Genomic DNA, 25346 nt, shown 5'->3' on the forward strand with positions numbered 1-25346 from the left:
TGTCCCATGCGAGGACAGAAGGAACGGAGCACACAGCAAACCCGCTGTTGGATTAGTTGCTATTTCTCCCGTCCCACCAGGCCCAACCCGGCCCAGGATGGGGTTCGGGGGCACTGGGGACAGGACATGCAGGTCTGGGGCAGGGGGTCAGAATTTCCTGTATTTTATCCATTTGCAACTTGGTCACCAATAGAGAGAAATAAGACTCTGAGGGCTAACAGGAGGGTGGCCAGGCTCGGGCCCCCAGCTAGGCCCCAGGAGTCCTGTCCCCTCAGGGGAGGGGAGGAAGAGAGTTCTAGAAACCAATGGAGAAAAAGAGAAGGGGGCAGGGGCTCATGTCAGCAAACATGGCTACATCACATGACACGCCAGCGACACAGAAACACACCAACGCACACAGCTGCACAGCAGGGCGTGGGGAAAGGCTAGGTGGGGGAGAAGGGAGCTAGGGGCCGACCATCTTGTCCTCTGTTGGGTAGGTAGGGCAGGGCGAGTGCATAGAACACACATGTGTACACGCTCAAGGTATGACGGGAGCATGATGACCCATGGGCACATGAGATGGACACGCAGTGTGCTTTGTAAGAGGCAAGGAAAGGGAGAATGGAAGCATTGAGTCCTGGCTTGGGCCTGGGACCACCAAGGGAGTATAATTGGGCTTGATGGTTTGGGGTGTGTGGAGGGCACGCAGCACACATCTGAGAACATGCAACAGACACCAGCCCCCAGACAACCATCCAGGATACACATGTGGACAGCAGTCAACGAACATGTCCATCGTGTGAGGTGTGGGTCTTAGAAAGCTGGGTTACAGCAGACTCTCAGGGACGGCTCATCTGTTTGAGGCTCAGTGGTGGGCAGCTGTGGGCCCAGTGCCATTCAAAGAGGCAGGAGCAGCATGCCAGCCACAGCCCTGTCCTTGTGAACACCATGACTGGGGTGTCAGGGAGGCTGCTAGAAACATCTGAGTTAATGGGAGTTCTGGCTGGGCTGAAAGAAGAAGGGAACTAGATCCTGGGGCCTCCTCTGACATCTCCAAAGAAGCCAAGGTGGGGGCAGGAGGTGCTGGGCCCTGCAGCAGAATATTCTGGAATGGACAGGCAGCCTCCTTCCTCAGCACAGCTAATCTAGGGGTTACATACATGTGGACACACACACACACACACACACACACACACACACACACACACACACCCCAGGTGGACAGGCAGGGAAGAGATCAGTTGTCAGAGCTGGCTCAGAAGAGTCTTGTTATCTGGAAGTCACATTTGCAGGGTCACTCCCTTCAGCCCGAGTTCCGCACGCACTTGTGTACACATACACTTCATGTGGCTACCCTACTCCGGAGCAGACACACGCACCTCTGTATATCACCTCCATATTCATAGGACTTCTAGCTCTGTCCTTATCCCATTTACCTCCTGCCTGCTCTCAAGAGCTCATAACCTACACAATGTAAGACTTCCTTCATTCCTCACTGCCAGAGAACAGTCCCTGTCTCACCTTCCTGTCACTCAGCTGTGGTTGGGGCCATGGAGGATGTTTCAGCAGAAGACATCTCCAAGGGACAGGTTCAAGGATGGCCCTAAGTGACCATTCAGGTATCTGTGAAATCCAGTTGCTCAAACACAAGTTTTTTGAGAAAGTTCAAAGCATCAGCTGGGGCAGTGGGAGGATCAGTAGTTTCTAAGGTGAGTTTGAGAGGCAGGAGGGGAAATACCTGTCATGGGCAGCCCTGACCTCTTGCTTCATCAGTCCTACCATACCCCTCCAGGAGGCCATCATATACAGATGGGTGTGGTCCTTGGGGGGCACTATGCTGCTTATGTGTGAGGCCCCAGCTCCTATGTGTGGCCACCTTTCTGGAACTTCCTGGGCCTCCGCAGTCATGGGCACACTCGTGTACTAGCTGTCCAAGGCTCAGTTCTGCTGTCAGGCAGAAACAGAAAGGTAAGAATGTGCTTCCCCGTCAGATGGTCTGATGAGGCAGGAAGCTCCACTCATACTTCTGAGGAGCAGTGTGTGTGGCTTGTGTTTTGAGGAGATGGAGAGGGAACCTGGATGAGGGCATAGCCTTAAAGGTGTGTGTGTGTGTGTGTGTGTGATATACAGAAGCAGGAACACAGTATGTAAAGTCCCTAAGGATGCGCACACGCACACATACAGTCATATCTGAGACAGCTTAGAGACAGATATCTGTACCCACCCAAAACTAATGTCTGGTTCACAGCGTGGAGGGCTCTGTCTGAGGAGAAAACTATCAATACTTACACACACACACACACACACACACACACACACACACACACACACACACACATCTTGTACAGAAGCCCTTTACATCATTTGTTGAGGAAAATACACATTCATACAAACTACGCCAGTTGTTTATCACTTACACACATAGGCTTCCAGTTGCCTCCCCTGAACTTCAAGACCCAACACACACACACACACATACACACACACACACACACACACACACACACACACAGAGACAGAGACAGAGACAGAGACTGAGGGACAGAGAGACAGAGAGAGAGGCTGAGAGAGAGAATCCTCAGGACATGATGTGACCCCTGGCAGTAACCAAGCCAGGAAAGTTTGTTCTACATCACAAAAGATGTGTGGCATGGTCACCGGGCCACCCTGGATCCTCTGAGAATGTAAATTATCCTCACATATGCCTCCCACTCCAAATGTAACAGATAGGAGAGAAGGTGGAGGAAATGCTTTGGGTTTTCACATTCACAAAACTCCATGTACATACATTGTATGGGCACAGATCTACACACACACACACACACACACACACACACACACACACACACATACACACCATGTCTATTCACACAGAACAGGTTGGGCCATGGTAGGCTGCTACAGTCAGCACAGCAACCGGCTAGAGAGGGAAGTTCAGACCACACAGGATGAAGGTGGCAGCAAGAAGAGGTTCAGGGCATCTACATACATCTACACAAGTACACACACGCTGGGGTGTCCACACGTCTTGAGCATGTGCCCTCGGCATGCATGTTGGTGTGCATGTGTGATCACGCCTGCTGCTATCTATGTGCGGCAAGGTGGAGGGGGATCCATGGCAAGGTGAGAGCCAGGGACTCCAGGGTCTGCGTGAGGGTGAGAGAGGCTGGAACTGCCTGGGTCTGTTTTGGGAGTGAGCTTGGAGCAGGGGAAAGAGTGAAAGGGTGGTGGGGGTATTGCTCCCGATGTGTGGGGAGGGTCCTGGGGAAGAGAAGGGTAGGGGCCTACAAGCCCAGTGTCCCCCCAATAGATGACGCCAAGACCACCCCCAGCACCACACAGCAAATGATGATCATAATTTTCTTCTGCAGGTAGAAAGATAAGAGAGAGAGGGAGAGGAAGAGGGAAAGAGAGGGACAGGAAGAGAGGTAGACAGACAAATGAAGGGAGAGTTGGGATGTGGGACATGAGGAAAAAGAGGGGAGAGAAAACAGAAACAGGAAGCAGTCAGAGCCGTAGATAAGGCCTCTCGCCCATTTCATAACTGCCACACCCCACCCACTGATCTAGCCTGCCTCCCCCTGCATCAGGCAACCTCCGCTGGCTTACCCTCCTGGCCTTGCTCTGATATTTCACAGCTTTCTTGGTGTCGGACACGGCTCGCTCCACGTAGTCCACAGAATGTTCCACATTGTACTCAATTCGGTCGATCATCTCACCCTGCACACAGAGGAAAGTGAGGAGGGACGGAGAGCTGTCAAAAGCAGCCTTGGGTCTTGGGGAGGCTCCCGACCGGCCGGTGTGGCAGGGCCTGTACCTGGCTCTCCACGAGCATGGCCATGTCCACAAACATGTCGTGCAGCTCTCGGATGCTGGTTTCCAGTTTGATGATCTCATTGTGCCTTGTCTCTATCTCATTCAGGGCTTGCTTTGTCATCTGCGAGTCCATTTTGATCTGAGGTGATGGGAGGAAGATAGGGCAGTGGTCACCCTCTGCTGTGGTAACAGCTTTAGTTTAACAGGGGGCTTGGGTTCAAATCCTTGTGCAGTGACAATTTGGGGATTTTTGTTTCTTTAAAACAAAACGAAACACAGGGATATCATAAGAGCATGTCTTCGGGGTTGGGGATTTAGCTCAGCGGTAGAGTGCTTGCCTAGCGAGCTGCTACTCCGCAGGAAGTGGTCTAACAATGATGCTACCCCTTTCGCCTCCATCCTACTTTCTCTCCTAGTGTTAGGGTGTTGAAAAGGTGGAAGAAAGAAGAACCCCCAAAGTAGCAACACTGGGCAAATACATCCTTGGGCAAACTACTGACCCTCTTCTGGGCTTTGCTGGACCAGCTAGAAAATACAGGTCCCGGTAAGCAGCTACCTCAAGAGACTATTGGGAAACTGAACGCTTTGTCTGTGGAGCTTCGATTGGTTCCTGGAACACCTTAGCCATCAAAGAGAAGTTTGCGAATTACAAGAAAAAAGCTAATATAGAACCCACGACCTTGCTCCAGGGCACACAGCAAGCCCAGGGAAGAGAGATGGTCAAAAGCTGACAGGGTGATGTGGGAGATACAGCAGGTAGGAAAGAAGCAACAGATAGGGAGGCTCGGATGAGAAGGCAGCGTGTCCACAAGTCAACAGGGGCCTTCATGAGATGAGGCAGGGGATAAATAAGAAAAAAAAAAAAAATGCACCACGGGCCTCAAGAACAGGAGCAGAAATTCCAGCTCTCGGCTACAGTGTCCCTCAGCCCCTGACGTGGGCTGTTGGTCACCACTGAGCTTAGACTACAGTAGGCAGTCACTTTCCTCTAACACCGGCCAGTAACCCCTATCACCACAGGCCACACACCGCCACTCTGGCAGCCAAAGCGGCCTTCCATTCTGCCATATTCCCTGCCCATACCGTAAGAGCTAAGGTCATCTGCTAGCTCCCTGCAAGTGTCCCTTACCCTTTCCGTGTCATTACTGCTCCTTTCCAACAGCACCTAAATGCTCACTTGTCTTTTTTACTTTAGATGTTTAAATGTGTGTTCTCAAATGTGAATTCAAGTGCCCACACAGGTTGGAGGAATTGGATGCCCCTGGAGCTGGAGTTACAGGAAGTTGTGAGCCCCTGACATGGGTGCTAGGAACTGAGCTTGGGTGCCTAGCATGTCCTGTTGTCTCTTAAGGTGTGTCTCACTGACATCTATTGACATCTTCCTTGACTCTAGTATTAAGAACCTCTGCAGGCAACACCCAGGTCCCATCTGCAGTTTCCTCAGCCCTCACCAGGCTCCTAACTACTGGCATTGTTATGAAACAAGTGAGTTTCACAAAGATAGTTTCCACTCCCACAATGGAGTGCCAGGGGACAAAGGTCAACTCTTTTTTTTTTGTTTTGTTTTGTTTTGTTTTGTTTTGTTTTGTTTTGTTTTGTTTTTCCTTATAGTCATGGCTTTACTGAAACTTGCTGTGTAGACTAGGCTGGCCTTGAACTCACAAAGATCCTCCTGTCTCTGCTTCCCAAGTGCTGGGATTAAAGGCATGCGCTACACCTGGGCAGAGGTCAACTGTTTCCCACTAAAGTAAGACCTCTTGGAGTCACCCATCAAGCTTCTTTCCAGTTTCACACAAAAAGACAGATGGTCTGAGGAGAGCTGTATTCGGAGGAGGAGAATCTAACTGGCCTACAGCCTATCTACCTGGCTTAACTGAACAAAATAAACTGTTCAAATACTGGCTTACTGCAAACTGTTAAGCAATCACGAAGATTGCTTTATACCTGGTTCGCACTGCTTTCCCAAAGTCATCTGGCCACCGGGGCAGAAATGGAGGCAGGACTGGGCAGGCCAAGAAAAAAGTCCACAAGGAAAAAGGAGAATGTGGGTTTGGGGAAAGCCCGCCCACTCATCATATATGACAGGACCAGGCAGTGTGGAAAACTTAGGGCAAACAACAGCAAAGCCTTCAAAAGCGAGTTGCAGGGGAGTGGGCTGTGGGTCATTGTCCGGTACCACACTGAAGAACTCTGACTCATATATTACACTGTGGAGTTAAGTTCTTAGCAAATCCGTTCACCTTTTGGCCCAATATTCCTCTTCTGTGAAATGGGTTTCCTCTGAGATTGTGGGGAAGAGTAAATGAAAATGGTCATAGTGATGGATGCCTGTAATTTCAGCTGAGGCAGGAGTATTGGGAGTTTGAAACAAGCCTGGGGCACCTAGCATGATCCTGTCTCAAAACCCAAAATGGAACCCTGCAAGTGTGTAACACCTGGCACACCACTACTGACCATTTTTAGGTCCCTTCCTCCTGCCCTGCCCCCATGGAATCTTCCAGTTCTTGGTCCAAGCTGTTGGAGATTCCAGGGTGGACAAGGAGGAGGGACAAGGTTTACCCAACAGACCCGGACCCCACCCGGGAGGGAGCTCACGTCGTCCGTGAAGATGGCCAGCTTCCCGCTTTCCAACATGTCTTCCAGCTCTTCGTTGGTAGTAGTCCTGCCAGCTGTGTGGAGAAAGGACCTCCTGCTCAGTAAGTGGGCCTAAGGAAGAAGGGGGCAGGACCCCAGGACCCACCCTCCCACTAGGCTGAGGCCGGGAATCAGCTCCAGAGAGGAGCCACCAGGAGGGGGCCTGGCAAGTTCTGGGGCTTTGGGAAAGGGAGGGGCACACTCACTGATCTCCAGCTGCCTCTGGATACGGTCCTTGCAGCGGTCCCGGTACTTAGACTGAGTTGCATTATATTCGGTCATTACCTCCACGAACTTCCGTGAGAGTGTGGAGTGCTAGGGAAATCAGGGGAAGTCACAGCAGTACATCAGGGACACAAGATCCAGAAGGCTGCAGCACCACTCTCCCACATAGATTCAGAACCCTAGTCCCCATCCTTCATCTGTCGGCTGGGCCCCTGCTCCATAAGCCTACCTGGGTCTTACGGATACGCAGGTCTGCAGAAGAACGATTCAACCCCTCTTCCTGCTCAATGCTCTGCTCGATCGCTGCAGAGAAAAGGCAATAACAAGCTGGAGACCCGAGGCTGGTGTGGGGGATCTGGGTCTGGGGCGTGGGAAGAGACAGGCTCCAGGTCTGAGAAGAGGCACCATGTCCAGTAAAAGCTTTGGTGAGGTTTCTTTGCAGACTGCCAAGTGCACAAGCTAGGGTTTGAGGGGGTTCCCTAAGGCAGGTAGAGAGAGTCAAAAGGTCACCAGACAGAAGGTTTGTTCTGTTGGAAGGATTTTTGCCTTGGAAAGAACCCAAGCCCACAAGGGAATAAAGCTGCCAGTCCACTAGAGAGGACCGCCCCAAATAATGTTCAGTTCCTCTCACCTCTGAACAAGAAGCAAAACCCACCAGCTATTTTTTTTTTCTTTTAAAGACGAGATGTTATTACATTGTCTGGAACTCGTGGACTCAAAGACATTCCCGCCTCAGCTTGTCTTAGGGTTTTACTGCTGTGAACAGACACCATGACCAAGGACAACATTTAATTGGGGCTGGCTTACAGATTCAGAGGTTCAGTCCATAATCATCAAGGTGGGAACATGGCAGTATCCAGGCAGGCACGGTGCGGGAGAAGCTGAGTTCTATATCTTCATCTGAAGGATGAGGATCTTAAAGGCCACACCCACAGTGTCATGCCCAACAATGCCCTACCTACTAATCGTGCCCATTCCCTGGGCCAAGCAAATACAAACCACCACAGTGGCCATTCCGCTTACAGAGGGACGCTTTAACAGAGGACCTTTAGCTCCCCTCCCCTGCCTGTCCTGTGAGTATCCACTTCTTTTTTTTAATCTTAGTTTTTGTTTTGTTTTTGTTTGGTGGAGAACATTTCTCTGGGTAGTCTTGGCTGTCCTGGAACTCAGGCCTCTGCCTGCCCCCTGCAGCCCCGGCCAGTGCTAAGATTAAAGGCATGTGCCACCACCTCCCAGCTGAGTTCTCACTTCTAAAGGACGCTTTGACCTTCTTCTGGGCCATGTCTTCCTGGCGCCATCATTCAGATTTTCTGAGAAGAGCTTGCAGTAACAGCTTCTTCAAGTCACATCAGAAAATGCAACAGGGACAAATCCCCAGGCTGCTGAGACTTGTAAAGGCCTGTGGGCAGTCTCGAGTGCCACCTCTCTCTGTCCCACTGCCAGGGGGGAGGAATGGAGGTAGATGGGACCTCAAGGCTGTCCTGCGAGCAGAAGTGGGCACAGTGACTGAGTGCTATCTCTAGGTGTGCCAGCGGGAAGAGAGCACAGGCACACATGACCAGGGTCCAGGAGCCGGTTAGCCCTGCCTGGGCCTTATTATCAGGCCTGGGGCTAAGGCTAATGCAGGACAGAGGGGTCTTTTACAACTGCTGTGGGAACTCAGTAATACTGGCTGATATCTCACACCAGAAACTGGAGTTCCAATTCATGAGAGTTCAAGGTCACCCTGATGCCACCAACTGGAGGACGACTGCAAAGATGGAGTTTTTGTTTGTTTTTTTGTTTTGGGGTTGGTTTGTTGTTGTTTTGTTTGTTTGGTTGGTTGGTTTTTGCTTTGTTTTTTCTTGCTCGGTTTCTTAAACTACCTTCACTTTTTCTGTATTCTGTCTGGGCCCATTTCTGAACCCCTGACCACAAAGTTTTCTCGTGGACTTCTAGAAACCTCGTGGGTTTCTCGGGACCGATGGGTCTGAAGAAACTAAGGAATCCTGGACCAGTGACCTGCCTGCCTGTCTCACCCTTCCAAGTGCTGAAGCAAGCACTATGCCTGCCGCAGCCTGACTTTTATGGTGTCTGCTTGAGAATTTATCACCTTACAACCCTGGCTGCGCTGGAAGTCACTCTGGCCTCTGCTGAGACTAAAGGCATGTAGGGCACTGCTCTGTCAATTTGTATGTTTTATACTTGAGATTATTTTTTTAAAAAATTTTATGTGCATTGTGTTTTGCCTGCATGTGTGTCTATTGTGAAGGTGTCAGATTAGAACTTCAGACACTTGTGAACCTTCATGTGGGTGCTGAGAATTGAACCTAGGTCCTCTGGAAGCCAGTGTTTAACCACTGAGCTATCTCTCCAGCCCCTATATTTGAGATTCTTTTTTTTTTTTTTTTTTTTTTTTTTTTTTTTTTTTTGGTTCTTTTTTTTTCGGAGCTGGGGACCGAACCCAGGGCCTTGCGCTTCCTAGGTAAGCGCTCTACCACTGAGCTAAATCCCCAGCCCTATATTTGAGATTCTTGGTAAGACATCATCTGGAGAAAAAATACTTTGCAGTCAAGACTAGAAGAAAAAAGAAACTGTGTAATTTCTTCAGAATTCCCTTCTATACGGATGAGCAAACTGAGGACAGGAACCGTCTACAGTGAGTGGCACTAGATGCTGGGCTCCTCCACGCAGACTGTGTGAGCATGGCCCTCTGAGTATAAAGGGCTTGTTTTTATTGGTTAGCATTAGAGGTTCTCGCATGACCTCCTCATAAGTACAAAAGGACCGGAACCTTGTGTTTTCATCACCACGCTCAAGGTTAGTGGCCTTGGGGACAACTCTCCGTCCGCTCCCAAAAGCCCACCCAAAGCCTAGCAATGGGCCTTAGTGCTAGGGCCACTGTGGTAAATGCCCCACACTGCTGAATTACCAGGGCACATAAGTGGCTGCCCCTTAACGCTGCTATTCCCCTGGCACCAGCAGACAAGGAGGTTCCCAACCCACAATGCTTTGAGGGAAGGTGGTTATTAGCAGCACCCAAGTTCTTAAATTGGAGTGAATACATGAGCATTTGGCAAGGCCCTCCTGAAAGCGTGCCAGCCCCTGATGTCAGCCACACAGTCCAATCTGTCCTGAGCTGAGGATACTAATTCAGAAGCATTTGCTGAGCCCACCTACTGGGTGCTCCGTGTCGTGCTCAGAGCCTGCCCAGGACAAATGAGGACTGATCAAAATTAAAACCCCTTGGAAAAGTACATTTCCCTCGGTTTCCCCCCACTCCCGCTCCTTCCTGGATTCTTTGAAATAGAGTCTCACTACATAGCCCACACCATCCGGAACTCTCACTCTTCCTGAGTGCTGGGATTATAGGACCTCCCCACCGCGACTGGCTGGAAATCTGTGTTTTTCTGATTGATGGCTCTCAGGTGTAATTCAGACAGAAACCCTACCTGGCTCATTTCCCTGTCAAGTGTTTCCAAAGAATGTGGGCAAAGGTGGGCTTGTACATCTCTCAGTGTTCAGGACTCTGACCCCCAGAACCTTGTTTTGTCTGATCTAACGCAGGGCGGAGGCCTTTGTTCGCAGTGGCAGGGCTGTGTTCCTCACCTTTCAACTTGGACCGGACCTTGTTTGCCGTCTTTTTGATGTCTGCCGTGAGGTCCTCCAGCTCCTGTTTAGTCTCTGGGGGGAGGGCAAAGAGGGAAGTGAGAACCTGGATGGGGCCCCAGGCCCTGGGTTCCCCAGAAGCAGCACTCACTCTCATCGGGGTTGGGGGCAGCAAGAATGGCACTGTGCTGTTTCTTCACTTGCTCCACATCCTCGGACAGTTTCTCGATGCAGCCTCGGATCTCTTCCACCTGGGGCAGGAAATCAGTGACACCTCATCCAGGTTGGAGGGCCAGGTGAGACCTAGCCAGTGTTCAGTGAAATCGGCCAAACCCAGAAGGCCAAGGAGTGTGCAGGGACGACGGGATACAAAAGGCAAGGGAAGCTAGGGCAAAGGGCAAGGTTCCAGTCCAGGGCTATACAGGGAGCTCTACCTGCTCAAAGAACTCATCCATAAAGTGGTCTCGATCCACATGAACCACTTCCTCTTCATCGTCACTGTCTTTTGCCTGGAAGCAAAGCAAGGCCAGATCCATGAGCAGTCCCTACATACATATGGGTAGTATCAGTTCCTCACTCAGAAAAGGGATTTGGAGAAGGGATGGCAAGGACACCAAGACTCAGAACCAACACTGGATACCTTGTAGACCAATGTCCTAGATGCCAGTGTACCTTAAAGGAGTCAGTGAAAAGCATTCTCTGAGATCTGAACAGCCTCATCTGTTCAGTCTCCCTGGAAAAGAGACACTGCTGTTGACTGCTGGATATGGACAAATTTCAATACTTTAACACCAGCTAAATGTCAGCCTTGTGATGACACAGTCTGGGCTCCAAGAAGGATTCTAGAACGGTTTTCCAGAACTGTGAACCTCACTACCATCCCCTAGCAAAGCCTGCCCAGGTCTCCCCTTTCCCTGCCACAACCCAGACCATCCATTCCCCTCCCAAAGGTCACATCACTGCCAAGCTCCCAGTGGCTCAGGCCAAATTGAGCAAGCATAGCCAGGCCCAGTAAGGGCTGGCTGGGTCGTGTTAGCAGTCCTCTGACCCACTTCATCCCACACTCCCTCCTCCCACTGCACTGTCTCTTGGAGAGCCTCTTCCCCACGCTAGCCACCCACTTCTTTCCAATCCCTTCCAACCACACACCCACCAACTCTCTCTGACTCCGGATTTCCCAGTTGCAACCTGCAGCTGCTCAGTCCTCCACCCTCAGGGCTCAGAGACACAAAGGGATTCACCCACCCACACTGCCATCTCCGGGCAGACCAGTGACACAGACAGAAGAGCTGACACACACGCACACAGAAATAGGCCCCCCGACACCCACATCGAGCTGCACAGCCGCGCTGATAGTCACTGCACACAGACCCAGGCAGAGCTGTCTTGCTGACACGTGGACACACAGGGAGAGGAGGAGGGGGCTGCCTGCTCACCCAACATCTTTGAGCCCCACAACTGCACGTTTTCACCCAGAGTTGGGCGGAAGGCACAAGAGGGCTCCCCTGGGAACTGCATTCCTCTCTGCTTGGGACAGAATTCTCAGGGTAAAGTTGAGCTCAGCCATCAACAGGCATTAAGCCTGGAGCCCTAACCAGCCCCGGGTTCAGCCGGAATCTCAGACAGGTTGAGTCAGAGTTCAGACAGAATGGAGCCAAGAGAACCTGGATGAAACCGAGAGAGAAGCAGGACAGCAGCTGCCTGCGAGTGGAGCTGGGACCTGGAGGGAGAGCTGACCGGCTGGAGCAGATCACAGACAGACCTCATGAAAGTCAGACAGGCTAAGAAGGCACTGCTCTTGGCTCGGATGTATCTCGGTCTGTTCGGATTGAACCTAGACAGCCAGATGGGACTGAGATGTAACTAAGACACTAAGATCACTTTGGATCTGCAGAGTGGGGGCAGCCCTGAGACCAGCATGACCCAAGGAGACCTCCTGTGGCAGGCTAGAAAGTCACCTGCTTCTGCCCAGGTCTTCCTCAAACCAAACTCGAAGGTCTCAAAGACCCTGCTAGGATTTTTGGCTTCTCCAGCCTCAGGACGGACATGAGAAGATGTCGGCCCTGGAAGTCTATCAGAAGCGGGGCTCATCTCAGGATGCAACAGTTCTCACACTTGCTCTCCAGCTTCTCATCCTCCAGGGTCACAGTCTCCTGCTGACCTTCTCACCCTCCCACCCACCCTTGACCAGCTTCGCACAAGGCAAGGGAAACCTTTGCCAGTCTAGGTTCCTGGGAACCTGTCAAGGAGGTCCTTCCTAAAGTCTTATTTTAGTTTCGCCTGTTTTCAAAGCCTCTCCCCTTAGATTCTTCCTAGACTAGCCAGGCTACCTGTTTACTTGCCCTTGAGAGAGGAAAAAAGGAGAAGGGCCTAATTTGGTTGGCTAATAACTACAAAGAGAGCTGAGGCTCCGCTATGTGTACGAACTCGCTCACAGTCGTGATCCCTTTGATCCTCACAACCACAGCCCAGTGAGAAAAGCTGGGCAAACGCTGTTTCCATTTCATAGATGAAGGAGCACGGAGCCAGAGTGGGAAAAGGACAACGATTTGCCTGAGGGCACCAGCAGAATGGAACCAGGATGCCATAGTCTACTGACCCTAAGTCTGCTTCCCCAAAGGCTCCCTAGTCACTATTTACTTTGTGTTCCTCCCCTCCCCCCACCTCCCTCCCCATTACACCCCCCATCCTGCCCCACCAGCTCCTCCTGCTCAGGCCTCTGCATCCGGACAAGCCAACGTCACCTACCAGTGCCTCCTGCAAGCATCTCACATTCTTCACCAAAACTCTAGAGAGGGGCTGGAGCCATGGCTCAGCTGTTAAGAGTGTGTTGGTCTTGGAGAGGACCCAAGTTCAGTTCTCAGCATCCATGTGGGTAGCTCATAACCACGTGCTTGTAACTCCATTCCAGGGGATCTGATGCCCTCTTCTGGTCTCTACAGGTTCCTGCACTCATACACACACACACACACACACACACACACACACACACACACACACACACACACACACACACATTTTTTTTTTGAGCCTGGTGTGGTGGTGACCTTTAGTAACCAGCAGTCAGGGGACAGAGGGAGGCAGACCTCTGAGTTTGAGGACCTTCAGGGCTACACAGAGAAACTTGGTCTCAAAAACAACTATAACAACTATGAATAAGTAAATCTTTTTGTGAAATCTTCAAAACAAAAACAGGGTCTGGAGAGATGGCTCAGTGGTGACGAGCAGGGCCTGCTTAGCCTGCACAGGATCCAGATCAGCTGGGGCTACTGAATGAAATCCTGTCTCCAAAACAGGCATATGCCTGGCAAGCACACACTTAATTACCATAGAGGGAGGTGGATCTCTGTGTCTTCAAGGCCAGCCTGGTCTACACAGCTAGTGCCAAGCTGGACAGGACTACACAGTAAGTGTTTGTCTAAAGCAAACAAACTCTGTGATGACCACGGACCCGCACAACTGCCACACTGACAAACACCACAGAGATTCACCAAGTGCTGGGTGCTGGGTGCTGGGTGCGTATTCTGCACACGCTCATCCACTTTACTCATTCTTTTCGAGACGACTCATTGTACGTGCATCGGTGCTCTGCCTGCATATATATCTGTGAGTGTGCCAGGTCTCTTAGACTGGAGTTACCGACGGTGGTGAACAGTCATGTGAGTGCTGGGAATTGAACGCAGGTCCTCTGGAAGAACAGCCAGTGCTCTTAACTGCTGAGCCTCCTCTCCAGCCCCATTTAATTCACTCTTGACCTCTTTCTGTCTGTCTTTCTGCCCCCCCTACCCCCCTTCTCTCTCTCTCTCTCTCTCTCTCTCTCTCTCTCTCTCTGTGTGTGTGTGTGCGTGTGTGTGTGTGTGTGTGTGTGTATAACCCAGGACCTCAAGCATTCTTAAGCAACACTCTGTCGCTGAGTGACAGTCCCAGCTCCTGGGTTTCTGAAAGTCTTACTGTAGCTCAGGGTAGCCTTTAGTTTGGAATCCTCCTGCCTCCACTTCCCGAGTGCTGAGATTTTAAACCACATCACCACCAGACTCATTCATTTAATTCTTACAACAGCATCCCGAGACAGACATTATCACAGCCCCGTTTTATGAGTGGGAGAACTTTAGAGAGAGGTCAAAAAGCCAGCAGGTAAACAGCCTGGTGGGCTTCCGCCTTCCAGGCCTCACTCCTTCCTTCAAGCAGAAGACTCCTCCCACTGAGGGCCCAAGGAAGCTCAGAGACCTGCAGGGAAATGCCTACTGCTGCTAGGGGAAGAATCTTTGATGAGGATGGACTGTGAGCTCCTGTGTCTTCTGTGTGACAGGTGAGGAGACAGCTCAGACATACTGCTCTATGCCTGAGGCTTCACAGCAAACAAAGCCAGAGGTTGAGCTTGTCAAGTCTCCAGGTGATTTCCCCTCTATCCTGCTGACAGATGCCAGTCCCTCTGTCCTTACTTGGCTACAAAGAGAGCTATCCTGCCCACTCTCTCTTGCTCTATTTCTCTGTCCCTCCTCCCACTTCTCTCTAGGGTCTCACTGTGTGGCCCAGAGTAGCCTGGGACTTGCAGCAATGCTCCTGCTTCACCCTCTCAAGTGTTGGGATTCACATATGAGCCCAGATCCAGTATGGAGTTCCTCACACTTAATCTCACGATCATGAGGTAAATGCTCTTATTCCTATTCAACAGATGAAAAACCAAGGCACAGAAAGATTACATAACTTGTCTAAGGGTGGCCATCCAATAAGGTGTTGGTGGATGTCAGGGCATTGCTTGTCACTGTCCACCAACTGGTGAACACCTGGAAGGATTCCATTAATAAAAGCTTTTGATTCCTTGCCTTGAGGCAATCCAATCTTCAGACTTCCATCTGGCTTCCTTACAGTCAAAGTTTTCCACATCAGCAACAAGAGTGTCTGGTATATGTGTGTGTGGTGTGTGTGTGTGTGTGTGTGTGTGTGTGTGTGTGTGTGTGTGCATGTGTGTGTGTGGTGTGTGTGCATGTGTGGTGTGTGTGTGTGTGTGTGTGTGTGTGTGTGTGTGTGTGGTGTTGAGGACTGAACGGAGGGTATCAAATATACACATCTTTACACACACTACCATACACTGTCCTCAGGGTTCGAGCACTACATCATTTGATCTAGAGCCATCAGACACTCTCTTGCATCCCTCAGGATTCTGTCCTCCATCTGCCTCCTTAGCTTGGGCCTCTCTCCCCACTCCCCCAGTCTCTCATGGTCCAGTCTAGCCTGTCACTTTTCCTTTTCTTCTAGCTGCCCTCAGGTAATTCCAAAATCAAAACCCACTAGGAGACATCCAAATGGGCTTACGTGAAGCTCCAGAGGAACTGGAAAGTCACCTAGGAATAGCAACCACAGAGCATGGCTGTGCACCAGGCCCTTTCTTGGATATCTTGTAAGTATTAATTAACTTTTAATTCTCATAATAATTCTGTGAAATGAGGTGGTACCATTACTCTCAAATGACACCTGGGGAAACTGAGGCTTAGATGTGGCCATGACAGAGTACCTGTTCAGTGTATTTGATACCCTCATGTCATCCCCAGTAACACACACACACACACACACACACACACACACACACACACAAATACACATACATACACATGCACACACAGATACACACACACAAACACACACTCACGCACACACAAACACACATACATACACATGCACACACACAGATACACATACACACACTCACACACATACACACAAACACATGCACAAACACACACACGCACACACATGCACACATGCAAACACACACATACACATGCACACACTCACACACTTATTCACACAGACACACAGACACACACACATACACTCACATACACACACATGCAAACACATGCACACACACAGACACAGACACAGACACACACATGCACACACACACACACACACACACACACACACACACACTCTCCCCAAAACAAATAAAACCCACCCACTATCACCAAACCACCCCGAGTACCAGGCAGGTTAAGTAATGTGTCCAAGGTCACACATGTAATAAGTAAATTAGGACATGAGCCCAAACATCTGGTTTGTAAGTCTGAAGCCTCAACTGCTACATGATAAACAGATTGGAAAACTCCTTGGCCAGACAATCAGGCCCCTTAGTTAGCACTCCTGATGCCCCTTGACCATGTCCTCCAGCTCACTGCCTTCCCATGGCTTTCAATTCTGACTCTTACACTCAGACATCCGGAGCGCCTATCTACCCCACCCCACCTGCACCCTCCAAACCTCCACTTTCTTCCCTAAGCTGTGAGTAACAGCAAAGCTGTCAGTATTTACCCAATCCCCTCCACCCCAGCTCTCCACATTTGCTTGCTGCCTAACCACCTGGCTTCCTCCCCCAGCAGTCCTGGCCACAGGTTTCCTCACCTCTGGGCAGGGAGCCCTGACTCACTCAGAGGACTTCTCCTCACTCTTGTCTCCCTCCCCCTCTAATTAGACCACAGGCCCACCCCCACCTTATTGCATTTCTCTAGGTTTGGGAGTCATGGAATATTCTTGGCTGTTGGAGAACTGAGTTTGAATTCTATATTCTCCCTTGCTTAGCTGTGTGGCCCGAGGATATCATTAAATCCTCTGGGCTTCAGTTTTACTAAATATTAGACAAGGCAGACAGACTCTCTGTCTACCTTATCAGGAAGTTGGTTGGGATCTAACGGAATTGCCATGACAACCTGCTTTTGCGAACTGCACCTGGAAGGGAGTTAGGATACTGAAACTGCTGGTCTGGGTTTGAATCCTGCCTTTTTCTAGCTATGTAACTTTGGCCAAGTTCCTTAATGTCTCTGAGACTCTGTTCCCTTTTCTGTGAGATGAGATCATGCTAACACCAGCCTCATACGATTGCCGGGAACCAGAGGTGATTTCCTATAAAAACACGCACAGTACAGTTGCCATTGCTACTATGGTTTTCCTCACGCAGTAAATATTCCTTCCAACCTCCTCCCTCACTGTGGGCTCCTCCATTCTTCCCACTTCCTCTCCAAGCAGTCTCTGTGTTCCTTCCCTGTACTGCCTTGTGAACCGGGGTCCCCAACTCCAGGTCCAGCCTTTGGAGGTTCTCTAACAACACAGCTCTTTGTCTCCACTCTAAAACTTGTGTTTCAGAGGCTGGAAGGTATAGCCCCACGGTCAACTCGGCAGCCTGGAGGCCCCTGAGCCATTTGACCTGTACCACACACATACTTGCTTGATGACCTTGGGCCAGGCTCTTCCCATCCCTGAACCTCAGTTTCCCCATCTGTCAGGTAGAGTAACAATCCCTTGGGATTCTGGCCTACCCCAATTCATCAGAACACAGTGACCAGTGGCCACTACCACATAGCGGACTGGAACCTCAACCTCCTTGGGCTCGTGTCATTCTTCAACTGTCTCAGCACCCTCCCTGCCCAAAATCATTCTCCTCAGGCCTTCACAGTCCGTCCAAAGAGCAGCCTGCCCTGCAGCCCCTAGCTTAGCCTCCAGCTCTGCTGGCCAGCCTCCTGGAGTCTGGCCCCTGGCCGCTCCCATGCTCCAGTTCCCCTAAGCACTGTGTGGCCTGTGTCACACAACCCAATTCTGTGACCTGGTGGAGGGATCCTTCTCTCCTCTCCCACCTTTGGGGTCACCGAAACTGAGGCTCTGGCCCAGGGGAACTCAGAAACACACACACACACACACACACACACACACACACACACACACACACACACACTCTCTCTCCCCCTCTGAGCAGTGCCCCTCTCCCCACGGAGGAACACACCAGTGCGCGTGCGCGCGGACACACACACACACACACACACACACACACACGCACGCACGCACCCCACCACCACCACCAATATCACCACACACTTCATTCACTGCCAGGTGCTGGCTGGCATCTAGTCCCAACCTGTGTCCTCCATAGCATCCCAAATCTGGGTCCTACTGGACCCGGCCTGGGCAGTAACCACCCCCTCCATCCGCCTAATTTGACAAACCTGCTCTAGGGATGATGGTGTCCCCCAATCCTCTCTTGACATTCACTTTCTCCCATCCCCAGGTTAGACTCTAGGGTCCTCCCGGGCATTTGGGCTGCCCAGGCCCCTGAGACCTCTCCTGCCCCCTTGTGTCTTAATGGCCTCCAACTCCTTCCAGCCACTGTCCTCCAATTGCAGGTTCACTGGAGATATTAGGTGCCAGGAGATGGTAAGGCTCCTGGCTTCCAACCTCTAGTCTCATCATTTGCCCCCCATGTCCCAGAACCTCCCGTACTCCATCCCCCAAGCGCTCCCCAAATACAGGGTCCCGCCTCCCCACCTCTCCCACCCCTTAGCTCACACTCCGCAGCTCCTGAGTCCGATCCTTCATCCTGCGACGGGCTCCTCCTCCCCTTCTTCGTCCTCCCGCCTCCGCTGCTGCTCTCTGCCTCTTGCCTCTGTGCTGGAGGCCGGGGTCTGGGGGCACCCGGCTAGACCTCCGAGGGATGTGCGGGTAAGGTGCGCGGCGGGGGGGCGGGGAGCTGAGGCCAGGCAGAGACAGGGGCCTGGGCCGACTGGGCTCTGCCTAGGCTGCGGTGGCGATGCGGCTGCGGCACAGGGTTGGATGGAGGGATGCGGGAGCCGAGGCGCGGGGGAGGGGGGCGGAGGGAGGTGAGGAGGAAGGGAGGGAGGGGGAGCGGAGGGGGCGGGGAGCAGGGGGCATGCGCAGCGCCCCGGGCTGGGGGCGCCTGGGGGTTGTAGTCCGGGGAGGGGCACCCAAGGGAGGGGCACTGGGGAGGCCCAGAAGTTGGGAGGGGGGAGCCCAAGAAGCAGGGAGAGATGCGGAGGCAGGGATAGAGATGCTGGGTAAACTGCAGTTGGGGTGGACCGGCAGAGGTCTAAGGCAGTGGACTAAGGGAATAACCTGAGGGAAGCCGAGTGTCTGTGAGCCTACGCTCCTTTTATCCTGTCCCTTTGGCTCTGCAGAAGACCCTTTGGGCACTAGAAATAACAAACCTGACGCTGTCTGTGGCTGTTGCTTGCTGAGAAGGGCATGGGGCTTGTTCTGACATCCTTAGTCACCCACCTGAGAGTGCCCTGGCACTGACGGGTCTCAGCTTGACTACTCCCAAGAACAGGGTGGTCACTACCTGCTGAGACTTCTAGTCAGAGATTTTAGATGGCTCTGTTAAAAGTGACATTCCTCCTGACCTAGAGTAAATCTCAGTGGTATATTGCTTGCCTAGAATGCCTGCAAGGCCTCGGGTTCCATCCCCAGCACCGGGAGTTGGAGTGGGGATGCAGAAGGAAGGAGGACGCCTCCTAGGAGTAGGATCTTGACTCTAGTGCTGCAGAAGATGCAGGGAGCCCTCCACCCTCTGCTCTTCCTCCTTCCATCTCACCCTTTAATAGCACTTCAGTTTGGACTCCCAGTGGGGTGGGCTTCGACCCTGCTTTTGCCAAATACTCAGAAACTACCTTGAGACCCCATTCATATGTGTCACAGCAGGGCCTAACATCCGTGACCTTCAACAGTTCCTACACCCAGTGGCCTTCTTGTGAAGACTCTGATCTCCTCGCCTTGCCTGGCCTGGGTCCCACGACCTTAACCTCTGGGTTCTGCCTCCCACCTCCTTCCAGCTCCTCCTCGGTTCTGTGACCCTCAGTCAGGGCTCCTTGGAGCTAGTCTGAGTTCTCATCTTCCCTTTAATCCCCCTGACTTTATGTACACATATGTGTGTGGGGGTGCTCACTTGTCCATGTGAAACGTGTAGGTCAAAGGTCAGTGTTGGGTGGCTTCTGTCATTCCCCACCTTACTTCTAGTTTTCGTTTTAGAGGTGGGCTCTCGCACTGAGTCTCACTTTACCATTGTCTATATACCGGTTGACCTGGAACCTTACTGTCTCTGTGCCTCTGGGGCTCAGAGGCTTACAGGGTTATAGAGGTGTGCAGTTGGACACAGCTTCTGGATGCGTGCTGGAGATCTGAGCTCCGGTGCCCGTCATCCACTGAGCCTGGGTTCCCATCCTGGCCACCTTTCTGCATCTTCATGCCTGCAGTACCTACCCACCTATACCCGTGAACCAGGTGACCCCAGACGAAGACCCTGCTCTAAGCCCAAGACACACGAACACACAGATGAAACATGCTGTCGGAGACTTTCCTATAGCCAGTATGGCCAGGACTCTGCTGTGGGGACCCCAAGGACACAGTGTCGGCCTCTGCTGCTCTGGAAGGGCTTCTTCCTGTTTCCATCAACCTACTCAGCCACTCAATGGAGCAGAATCTGTCCCTGCTCCCTCCTCTCCCCATGGCGCTTCTACCATATTCTGAGTATCCCCCATGCCCTCCTCCCTACATGGTAACTCCTCCATCAGGCCTCCTAACCGCTACTGCTATCCCAAGTCTACATACACATCAGCAAGCTGGGGCTTCGAGGGAGTAAGTTTTATGTCCAGTGTTACAAAATGGGGTTCTCTTTGGCAGCATCTCACCCTGTAATGCTAGAGATTGAAGCTAGGCTTGTCACATGCCAGGTAAATGCTCTACCACTAAACTGCAGCTCAGCCCTGGTTTGCCACATCCTGAACTTCCTCCTGTCAGAACTACTTCAGGTGATTCTGCGTCTCCTCACCTTCCTTTCTCTGGGCCACCCAGGGACAGCTCTTCATTGGTCTTCCCTCTTACATGCCTTTCCCTTTCCATCCCCCTTCCTCCCTGATCCTGGTGTGATTACCTCCAAGTTGTCTGAGTAAGCTGTTACCTGTGGAGCCACCCACCGCCTCCCACATCCCATGGCTTCCAGGATTGTGCTCAGAAGCTAATCTAAGGCCTTGGCACAGTGCTGGCTGCCTGTAGTCTAGGAAGACGTCAACTTGGAGGTCCGAAAAACAAACAAGTGGGCTGAGGAACTGTTCAGCAGTTAAGAGTGCTGTGGTCTTACAGACCACAGGCTTCGGATCTCAGCACCTCTGTGGCACTGCCTGTGACTCCTGTCCTGGGGGATCTGATGCCCTCCTCCTGGCCTCCACAAGCACTGTACCCAGGTACTATGTTGACTACACACAGGCCTCACACACTTAAAATAAAATCAAAGTTAACGAACTGGAAAGATAGATCAATGATTAAAAGCACTTGTTACTCTTGCTAAGGACCCAGGCCTAAGGTTCTGTTCCCAGCGCCTACACGGCACCCACAGCCATCCGTGACTCCGTGACAATGGGTTTGATGCCCACTTCTGGCCTCCTCAGGCACCAGCTATGCATGAGGTTTGTATACAACATACATGCAGGAAAAATACTCATGGGTTATAAAATAAAAAGTTTTTAAAACAAATAAACACCTACTCTGCCATTTGGTAACCCCAATATCACCTCCTTTTCCCCATCATCTCCCTTCATGCCAAGAAATCATAGCCTCCAAGCATCTATGAGCTGTGTCTTCACTGTATGTAGAATAGTACTGAGTCCCTCTCAGACAGTCATACTTTCGTCCTGTGAGGCCAACGTCCAGTTTCCCATCAGAACAGCATAGGCTGAACAACTGGCAACATTTCCCCAGGAACTGACACAGGCCAAGCACAAAGTGGTTGCTCACCGGAAATCTGAATAATGGGCATGTTGACTCACACCTTTTCCCAGGCACAAAGATAAAGAAAATAATCCGGACAAGATTGGCATGTTTTGTCTGTGGTGTTCATTGTGGTTTCCCCAGGACTTGGTGGATCCTTGAACACAGTGAGTTCACAGTAGGCATTAAGTCAGTGGATAGAGTGAATGGACACAGACAGGAACAACAAGCTATGATGACAATAGTAATTCCTGTCGTTGTCCAGAGATTTATTTACTTTTCTGCTTGGTCATGTGGGGATTAAACTGTGGGTATGATAAGCAGGCATTTTACCATTTATAGTTACAGTCCTTCTCTTTAAAGATGATGATGATGGTGGTGATGATGATTTAAGACAGGGACTCATTAAGTAGCATTGGCCAGCCTCGATCTCACAGAGACCCACTTGCCCAAAAGCATGTGCCACCATACCTTGCCCAGATTCACTATTCTTCTCATTCTGTGTGTGGGTGTGTATATAGTGTATATACATGTGCACATAGGTTCGTGCACATGCATGCAGGTACTTATGGAGGCCAGAGGTGTTGGATCCTAGAGAGTTGAAGTTACAGGCAGTTGTGGGCTGCTCTGGGTGCTCTGAACTAAACTCGGATTCTCTGCAAGTGCAGCGTGCTCTCTTAACTGCTAAACTGTCTCTGTAGCCCCTACGTTTAAACACTTTTTAAAACTATTTACTTAATGTGTTTCATTTGCACGTTTGTGTTCACTATGCATGTGTCTGGTTCCCATGGAGGTCAGCAGACAGCATCAGACTCCTTGGAATTCGTGTTACGGATGGTTGTGAGCCACCACGAGAGTTCTGAAAACTGAAGCTTGGTCCTCTGCAAGGGCAACAGGTGCTCTTAACCACTGAGCCTTGTGGCCCCTCCTTTAACAATTTTCATTTTGAGATAGAGTACTGTCAGTGTGCTCAGACTGACTTTGAACTTGCTGCCTCTCTGCCATAGCCTCCTAAGTAGCTGTAAGGATGTGTGCCAGGGCCATCGAGGTGGCTCGGCAGGTGGAGACACTCGCTACCACCTAAGATCTGAATTCAGTCCTTAGGGCCCTTGCCGAAGGGAGAGAGCTTCCTCTAGCAGCTCATCCTCTGGCCTCCCACCCTGAGTACAGTACACACAAACTCATTCATAACTGATCCTTAAAGGTGTGCATCGCACACCTCATCCGCCTTCTGCTGCTTGTTGTCTCATGCTGCCTGAGGGCCTGGGGATTGGATCCATAGCCTTGACTGACTAGGCAAGCCCTTGCTAGATCCTTAATGACTTCCACTGGTCTCGTGCCTCCAGGATCACTTGAAATCTACCAAATAAACCTATGAGTGAGACTGCAGCACACGTCAGCGTCTTTTGCAGTCTTTCTCTGTGAGCCGAGGTATAACCAGGCCCCCTGGTCAGGAAGGACCCTGTTCCCTGTTACTTATATTGGATATGCTGCCGATTCCATCCTAAGTCACTGCCCACGCTTTCCTCCCACCATGCGTGGCTCATGTCCTGTCTCCTGGAGGTCTCTTCTCTATCATAGCCTTCACAGCTTAGCTTCTCCAGTTCTTCTTAACTCGTACGGAGTTTGAGGGAAAGTCTATTAGATTTGTAGATTGTGTAACCCCTTTCCTAGAAATTCTGATTCCATAGATGTGGCCTGGGACTAAGGAATCTGAGTTCTTAGCAATTACCTCTGAGGATTCTGATTTCCAGTCAAGTTTGAACACTGTTGGATATTAGGTTAGCTGCTATGCCACAAAAACAAAACAAAAAACAGAAACCAAAACCAAAACCAAAACAAAAACAAAAAAAAAATTCCTCCAACCTTGAGTGATTCAAGAGGACAGGAATGTTTCAGGCTGGGCGTGGTGCCTCATGCCTTTAATTCCAGCACTCTGAATTCCAGCCTGGTCTACAGAGTTCCAGGACAGCCAAGGCCACACAGAGAAACCCTGTCTTGAAAACACGGACTACAGAGTGGTGGGTCGAGTTACTTTCAGAGATTCCATTCTCAGAGAAGACCCAGCGCTTCAGGTGGAGGAGAATTTATGCACAGCGGACCCACCTGTGAACTCTGGCTAACTCTTCCATCCACTACACAGGACTTGCCACAACGATCTTGTCCAGGAGTGGGTGAAGAGCTGTCAGGCCTAAGCATCCATCAGCTAGTGTCTCCTGAAGCTCTGTTCACAGGTTTTCTTTCTTTTTTTTTTTTTCTTTTCTTTTTTCGGAGCTGGGGACTGAACCCAGGGCCTTGCGCTTCCTAGGCAAGCGCTCTACCACTGAGCTAAATCCCCAACCCCCACAGGTTTTCGTATTAGACACAGCAGAGAGTGGTGCAAACATCAGTACTAGCCTTGTGGAGGGCACCTGGTGTGTCTGAACCCCGGTTTCTAAGCTTGTAAAATAGCTCTGATATATTCTGGTTTGGGCGTGGAGAAGGGACTCATTGAGAAAATGATCGGGGAGGTCATTTGGAAGTAAAAGATCTCCATTCAAGCAGTCTATGACTCTGGTGTCCGCCCTTCCTGTTCTTCTGTCGTTTCAGCCTGTTTCCAGGTTTATCCAGATCACAAAGGACTTGGAATTTGGTTTGATGTCACTTTTCTCACCATATTCACTGCTGCCTGGAACCATTATAACCTGAAAGTGACTACAATATCATTAACCATAGTGTTGGTCTTTCTATGCTAACTTAAAGATTAATGAAGAATATTTACTGATTAATATTAGATAATTAAATTATTAATTAATCAACTTATCAAATACATTAATAAATTAAATAATAATGATGATGCTGGCATATCATTCTTACAAAGAGCCCATCAGGTACCAAACTCTATTTTAAGTAATGTAGGCATTAACTCATTTTTTCCTCTCAATGGCTATTTGGGGTCTCTACTATTGTTTCCATTTGCAGATAAAAAAATGAAAGTATAAGGAGTTGAAGTGGTTTGCTCAAGGCAAGAGGTAACATTAAATCCATCAAAAGCCAGATATTCTGCTAGTCACCTGGTCTCTATTCCAAGGGGTGCATTCAGTCATTCAAACTCAGTTACAGAGTAGAGGCTAAATTACAGCCCGCCTTTCTAGATGTGTTCTGAAGAACTGATGAATTATAACATCTAGTCTCCTTATCCATTTACATGGTATAGATAACAATAATTTAGGACTTCTTTAAAATTATTTTTTCAGGTTTTAAAACTTCATTTGCATATTAAAAATTGTGCATTCCAATAATTAAAATCGTTTGAACAAAAAAAAAATGGCACCCTGATTAAACTCCATTTTTATATCCTGCAGGACATGTTGGGCCATCTTTATTTTACTCTCAATTCCACCGTCTCCCACCCAGCCTTTTCCTTCACCAACATGCAAGTTCTTTTCCCTCTCTGCCAGCCAGGCCAGCAGGTGGGCGGGAGAGGCGGGGGGGGGGGGGGGGGGGGGAGGCTTTCCTGGTCAGCAGTTCTGATTCTTTGATGTGACAGGGGCAGCACAGTCATTTAAACTTGATCC

At 50.5% G+C, this 25346-nt stretch overlaps 1 protein-coding gene and 1 long non-coding RNA gene across 4 annotated transcripts; one reads left to right on the forward strand and one right to left on the reverse strand.

Annotated features, from left to right (window-relative positions):
• Nucleotides 1–40: 40 nt before the first annotated feature.
• Stx1b (syntaxin 1B) lies at nt 41–18903 on the reverse strand. Of its 2 annotated transcripts, NM_012700.2 has the most exons (10): nt 18580–18660; nt 10680–10754; nt 10397–10496; nt 10246–10320; nt 6887–6960; nt 6639–6747; nt 6394–6467; nt 3800–3937; nt 3592–3702; nt 2495–3347 (listed from the first exon to the last, which is right to left on the reverse strand). In NM_012700.2, the coding sequence occupies exons 1-10, from the start codon at nt 18607–18609 to the stop codon at nt 3267–3269; spliced, it is 867 nt and encodes a 288-aa protein (NP_036832.1). In that variant the 5' UTR covers nt 18610–18660; the 3' UTR covers nt 2495–3266. The 2 variants fall into 2 exon arrangements, with proteins under 2 accessions (XP_063137139.1, NP_036832.1); XM_063281069.1 differs by having other exon boundaries at nt 41–3702; nt 18580–18903.
• Nucleotides 13041–18845, forward strand: LOC134483916 (uncharacterized). 2 transcript variants are annotated; one of them, XR_010061118.1, is made up of 3 exons: nt 13041–13904; nt 14411–15646; nt 17386–18845. It is a non-coding gene; the product is annotated as an uncharacterized LOC134483916 (long non-coding RNA). The 2 variants fall into 2 exon arrangements; XR_010061114.1 differs by having other exon boundaries at nt 13041–15646.
• Nucleotides 18904–25346: the final 6443 nt, after the last annotated feature.

Source organism: Rattus norvegicus, chromosome 1 (assembly GCF_036323735.1).
Source record: "Rattus norvegicus strain BN/NHsdMcwi chromosome 1, GRCr8, whole genome shotgun sequence".
Lineage (NCBI taxonomy): Eukaryota > Metazoa > Chordata > Mammalia > Rodentia > Muridae > Rattus > Rattus norvegicus.

Bases quoted from the DNA above. Each gene is read 5' to 3' on its own strand.
- Stx1b (XM_063281069.1), bottom strand. From the start codon at position 18,609: ATGAAGGATCGGACTCAGGAGCTGCGGAGT. The intron at 6,961-10,245 runs GTGAGGAACACA...TTTTCTCTGCAG, and splicing joins GGTCCGGTCCAAGTTGAAAG to CGATCGAGCAGAGCATTGAG. The intron at 6,748-6,886 runs GTAGGCTTATGG...TGATTTCCCTAG, and splicing joins TGCGTATCCGTAAGACCCAG to CACTCCACACTCTCACGGAA.